The sequence below is a fragment of the Pleurodeles waltl genome, chromosome 10 (genome assembly GCF_031143425.1).
Source record: "Pleurodeles waltl isolate 20211129_DDA chromosome 10, aPleWal1.hap1.20221129, whole genome shotgun sequence".
Lineage (NCBI taxonomy): Eukaryota > Metazoa > Chordata > Amphibia > Caudata > Salamandridae > Pleurodeles > Pleurodeles waltl.
Window position 1 is genome coordinate 133,409,242 of NC_090449.1, and position 6,158 is coordinate 133,415,399.

Genomic DNA, 6,158 nt, shown 5'->3' on the forward strand with positions numbered 1-6,158 from the left:
AGTCACAATTTTCTTTCCTTTAGGCCTCCCTGGAACTAGACCCCAAGGGATTCATGCAGCCCAAAGTTCCTATTGTTTTGAAGCTGGTCCCACGGAGGAAAGCAGCACATCAGGAGGAATAACATTGGATTTAACAATCAACAAGTTAAACCCTAATCTTGTGCCTGCTATGATGCCAACTAGCACCACCTGCCACCTGATAACAATATAATTATTTTTTATTTTTGCATTAAAATACAAAGTAATTTGAAGTAGCCCTTCTGCCACATTGAACTGGGGGATACAATTTCTAACTTTATTAATTATAATAATTTGTTTTTCCGAAACTACAAAGCAGTAAGAATCAATTATACAACAGGCATTGTGATAGGACTGACAGCCTTTGGCTCGAAAAAGAAGTCCTCAAGACGTTTTCAGTCCCAAGAGAAACCCTTACCAAAGCAAACATTAACAGGCCAGAAAACGTTGATAGAAGTTACTGCTTAATTATTGGCAAGAAAATGTACTTGTGAATAGCTACTATATAGAGACAAGTTCCGGTATGTCATTTTTGTGTTACCTCTTTTTAAAAATCAAAATGTCAAATCAAAATTACATTTAGTTAAATCAAAATAAAATTCTCATGCCAAGCCAAAATAAGGGTTCCTTTCGGAGTTACACTTGGGCTACGTACTTTTTGCACAAATGTTGAATTCTTTGGTCGATTTTTTGTCAAAAACACCTCCAATTCTTCCTCGTCAGACCGTAATAGGTTTTTTTGTTTACTTTTAATATTTGTCTAACATTAGAAATCTTGCTGAGAAAGTAAGAACTTTGAATGTGGAGTAGGAGATTCACTGCTTTTTACTGAGGTCACAGAGTACTATTTTCATACTGAAATCCACAAGACAGCAGGTGGTTCTTTATTGAAAGTTCGATTGCACAACAGTCGTATTTCAATATGGTTCATCCTAAAATACGAAAGAGAAAAACACACGAAAGAGAAAAACACATCTTGTAACAAACGGCATGGTGGCCACATCCAGTGAATTTCAATCAGTAACATATAAAAGTGATTCTTTTAAAGTACAGTTTTCAACCCTGCCGTTCAATCAAGTGGAAGGGTGCGCCATGCCTCCTTCACAGATTGTCTGACTTTACCCAGGGACCAGTGCACAGCGATCCTGCCCTCTACTCCAAATCATTTCATGCTTGCCTAATCATCTCTGAAATTCATATATGGGTTTTTCTTTACTCGTGCTCCGTTCAATCCTTATTGCAACTCATCAAGGGAAGGGGCATGAAACAATTCAGCACTGTGGACCAGATGTATGATGCAGTTTTGTCGGTCGCAAACAACCCACATGGCCATTTGCGACCGGTAAAAGGCTTCTGGCCATGTACCATCCCTATTTTGTGACTCGGTAACTTGTTACCGACTCACATAACAGGAATTGTGAGTCACTATTAGGGAGGAATGTGCAAAGGGCGTCCCTTCCTAATAGCTTGTCGCAGGGCTATGTAAGAATGTTTTGCGCCCCGTGAATGCGGTCGAAAAACATTCACAATTACCACCAACTTCAAGTTGGTGGTAACACATTCGCAAATGGGAACTGGTCCCATAGGGACCCCTTCCCCTTTGTGAATGTGGGTGCAAACATTTCCCATGGACCACTGCCTACTGATAAAAAATGAAATGAAAACTTTTGTTTTCTTTTTAAATGCATCACGTTTTCCCTTAAGGAGAATGAGCTGTATTTCAAATACGAAAAACTGCTTTATTTAAAAAGCAGTCACAGACATGGTGGTTCCCTTCCCCTTTGTGAATGTGGGTGCAAACATTTCCCACCGACCACTGCCTACTCATAAAAAATGAAGTGAAAACTGTTCAGTTTTCTTTTTGAAACACATCACGTTTTCCCTTCAGGAGAACAAGCTGTATTTCAAAAACAAAAACTGCTTTATTTAAAAAGCAGTCACAGACATGTAGGTATGCTGTCCCCAAGAGGCCATTTTCCCTGTGAGTGCAGCAATTCCCAATGGGGTCACAAATTGCGACCAATAGTAATGAGGTAGGTCATTCGTGCTCTACACTGTTGTACATTTTGTTTTGGGACTCGCAATTTGCAGTTCCCAAAAGGATCACAAATTGCGATTTGCAAAACAAAATGTCATACATCTCACCCTGTGTGCTGCTTAGTTTCAAGCAGGCATTGTTCGTGAATATCATCTAGGTCCAGTGCTTAATTTGAACCAGTGGTTTGCAGCGCTCAGCATGGCACTTAATTGTCAACACTGGCACTTATGACAGACTGCCACATGTTGGAGCTGTTTGTGTAGTTTAGAGACGGACACAACAACAGTTGTCTAGTATTTCTATTTATATTAAAAATGACTATACCTGTACCCAAAGCTATTCTTGCAGTTTTGGTGGACTGGAACAGTCAGAACTGTCACACTTGTAGAAATGTGATGGTTAATAGCTGTGTTGATACTGTATTTGGCAATACTGACAGCAGTAATAGGCGCTGCGAGCGAAAGTGGCCTCCCGACCAGGATCCTAGCACTTATGGTTTTTTTTTTACAAATTTAGCACAATCTAGGTTTCTTAATTTAAGGAGACATGCTTATGTTGTAGATATAACAAATGGAATTTGTGCAGGTCAGAGTCCTACTGCAGATATGAAAAAGACCACATCCAACTCTGGATAACCATAACGTTTGGATACAATATGCCAATCATTTATATTTGGCATATTACGGTATGTGTATGACTGAAAAAGGAATATGATATATGGTAGAATTATGTTTTTCAGAACTGAAACCATCTTAAGTTCAACCATTAATAGAAAGAGGAAGAGGTGACCAAAGGTGAAGACTTCATTAATTGAGCCATGTTTTCAGCCCACCATCATACTGCGGGTCCTGCAGTAAGAAACCCTAAAACCCTTGAATCTTTGTGTTTATACCCTTACCACAGGTGCCCACGCTCATCACCCTTCATTCCCAACACAAGGAAGATGAATGATTTGGACCAGTTAACCCACAGGCCTCAATATTGCCCAAGTTTGTCTCACAGCAAGATTACACTTAGGGCCAGATTTTTCAAGGTTTTGCATTGTCCTTAACCCCACTGATGTAATGGAATTTTCAGTACTGTCCCTCATGTCACAGTGATTACCTATGAGTCACAGTTTATGCAATATGTTAACCAGAGTACTAATAGGTTAGTTGTAAAGTGGTGCACTGAAGAGCCATATTAACAGGCATTCACACTAAGTCAGTAGCTTGAGAGCAAAATGGTTTAGCATTATACGTTCATGTTTAAGGAATTTATTTGCCTTTATGTCATAATTAGTGATAAAAACATACAGTCTGCATTAAAAAATATTAGATTTTATGCAGGAAACGTTTTAGAAGCCATATGCAAATGTAGAGAATGTAGTATCGCTATATACTCACATAAAAGGGTTAACAGAGTCTTTTTGTTTTGAATTTATTGTAACCTGAATAAGTCTGGTAGCTTATTAATATTGAATTTATGGTTTAGAACTCTAAATGTAAATTAAAGGCATAAAGAATGTGCTGTTTTCATTCATTTGCATTGGCTTAGGTGAGGCCTGCAAGGCTCTGCTTCATGACTGTGCTGAAAATGTTATGTCATTCTTGTTAATGTGAATTTCCTTTCAGACATAATTCTCATGAGAAAACTAGTTTGGCAAGAGATACTCTATTGTTTTATGCACAGCAAGCTTGTGAGCTAAACCTTGAGACCCATACATTCAGGAACTGTGGAATGAATATGTATATAAAATGTTTCAAATTTGCATGGAGCGGTACAGATGGAAGCCGTTCACATGAAGATCCTGAGACTTTTCTCTGATGTTGCAGTCTGAATCGCATGACTGTTTGCGTTTGGACATTTCCACCTTTTGCATCATATGGAGTGATGGATGGATGAATCATCGCGCCCCATGAAATTTAATACACCGTTCCCTCAGTTGGACTTTGGTCAGAATCATATTTTCCCCACTCTTCACTGCTTGCTGAACCCACTGAACCTTAGGAGTTACAGACCTCTCTACCCTATTCCCCCTCTGAACTGTTTTGCTGAGACATAGGTACATATTTTCTTTAACCCAGAGGAGAAGACTCTTGACCTAGCTTGCCTGCCCTTTATATTTACTTTTTGTCAATCTTATTTAGTTTCCTGATTTCCCAGATTTTCTTTTTCCAAAATCTTTTTGTCCTTTTTATGCTTTTGCCTTTTTGCCAACATGTGTTCATCCCAGCACATGCGAAATGGATTTGTTAATTTGTAGATTTTCGACTTGTCCCGGTTGCCAAGGATTGCAAACCTTAGGATAGCTAAATGACTAACAGGATTAGGGAGCACATGTTTCCTCGTTTTCAGTGCTTTCTATTGATTTTGTGCGTTGCTGTTATTGAGTACTTAGTCATTTTGATGTTAGTCCGTCTGAACTTCTTTATGAGGTTCGGGCAACCCATTATGATTTTGTATCTTTATGGTCTTGTTTTGATAATTATATATGTCACTCTAAGCATTAACCTGTAATAAAATCCTTGAACTTTATTTCAGCATGGAGTATCATTTGTGTGGACAAATGAGTCATACTGTGAATTTAAATGATTGCTAAAGTTTTGATGCCTTATGTCTTCAAACTCTTACATACTGGGTAAAAAAGATTCTTCAACTTCGCCCTAGCATAAGTCCTGAGAAGGAGATATGCTACAACATCACACAAAGTGGGAGCAAGGGTGACTCAAAACCTAAGTGAGATTTATCAAGCAGCGCAAGGCCACTTCATGTGGCCCTGCCTGGCTTGCTAAATCTAGAGTAACATAAGGCAGTAACATGAGCTTTTCTGCAGCAGGGAGATGTTCTATGGGTAGAGCATGGGTGTTCCCAAGCATCGACCCATGGATTTTGATGCAGCCCCAGATTTACCATTAGTGGTAGACCATGTAATGCGTCAAAAGCTACACCTCCCCAGGTGAAGCGTAATGATGAGAAATAACTTTATTTCTCCTTGTTTTTTCTCTTTCTATGTGTGCTGCATTCTATCAGAGGAAAGTGTCTCTGAAGATTGTTTTTGTGCAGGTTGGTGGCTCTTCCTGAACAAAAACAATCCTACCTACTACTTAGGCACCCTTTCATCATGATGCAATAGTGCCTGCATTTGTGCTAGGCAGCCAAAAGTGCGCCAGGACTAGGAAAGGACATGAATGCACTGTATGATGGTAAATATGTTGTTTGACACACCGTAACAAGGTAGCTTGATGCATTGCACTGCGTAAAAGAATGATAATTCTTCCCCTTTGACTGGAGAGTCTTGGGTGGTGAATGAATATCGTGACATCATCAGAATAGTAGGAGCAATCTTCAATCTCAGGTGTCCACTTATGCCAACTATGTGAAGTGTATCTGCAAGACATTCCATTTTCTACCCAAAGCAGGAGGTACAACAGCGAACATCCTAGTCTGGAGCCCATTGGTAGATGTTCCAAGAGGATTCCATTGGTTAGCCAGCTGCCTGACAGTAGAGTGTACAATTAACTGACATATTTTATAAACAGTGGGTGAAACTACATCCTGGCTAATATGGTGAACAGATAGTCTCGGGCCTCTGAGTCAAATATTTTTTCAAAGCCAACATGGTCGACTGCAGTGGGGCACTCCTGATTGTTGGCAAAAAGTAAATGTATTGTGGATGTGTTGATACTGAGGATGGAGGACTTTTTCAATGAAAAACCTGTTTGATCTGTGTAGATCAGGGAGTAAAAACTGTGCGCCAAAAGCTTTGCCAAGGCCCTTGCCAATATTTTTGCTCCAACATTAATTAAGCTAGTGGGCCTACAAGATGAACATTAATCTGTGGGAGCCCAGGTGAGCACTGTGATGGTCGCTTCATGCAAGAATGAAGGCGAATACAATCTGCAAGCAATCTGGCAATCACTCTCTCGAGATAGTGGTCAAGCTTGTCGATTAATTGTTTGAACAGCCCAGCTGGTGTCTTGCCCATTTGGAGCTGAACTACCACCCCTCCAAGTTCCGCAACAAAAATATTTCTCTCCTACTGGCTAGACTTAAAAGGGGACAATTTCTTTATCAGGATGGTGTCTAAGAATATCAAGGGAACAAGTCATAGGAAGAGATT

The 6,158-nt window shown here is 39.7% G+C and overlaps 1 protein-coding gene across 1 annotated transcript in view; it reads left to right on the forward strand.

Moving 5' to 3' along the window:
- The window catches only part of LOC138261217 (cytochrome P450 3A5-like), a 120,848-nt gene extending 116,275 nt beyond the window's left edge, over window positions 1-4,573 (forward strand). The window contains exon 13 of the mRNA XM_069209972.1: window positions 24-4,573. Coding sequence (XP_069066073.1) covers window positions 24-122 — 99 coding nt within the window. The 3' untranslated portion in view covers window positions 123-4,573. The remainder of the gene's footprint in view (window positions 1-23) is intronic.
- Window positions 4,574-6,158: the final 1,585 nt, after the last annotated feature.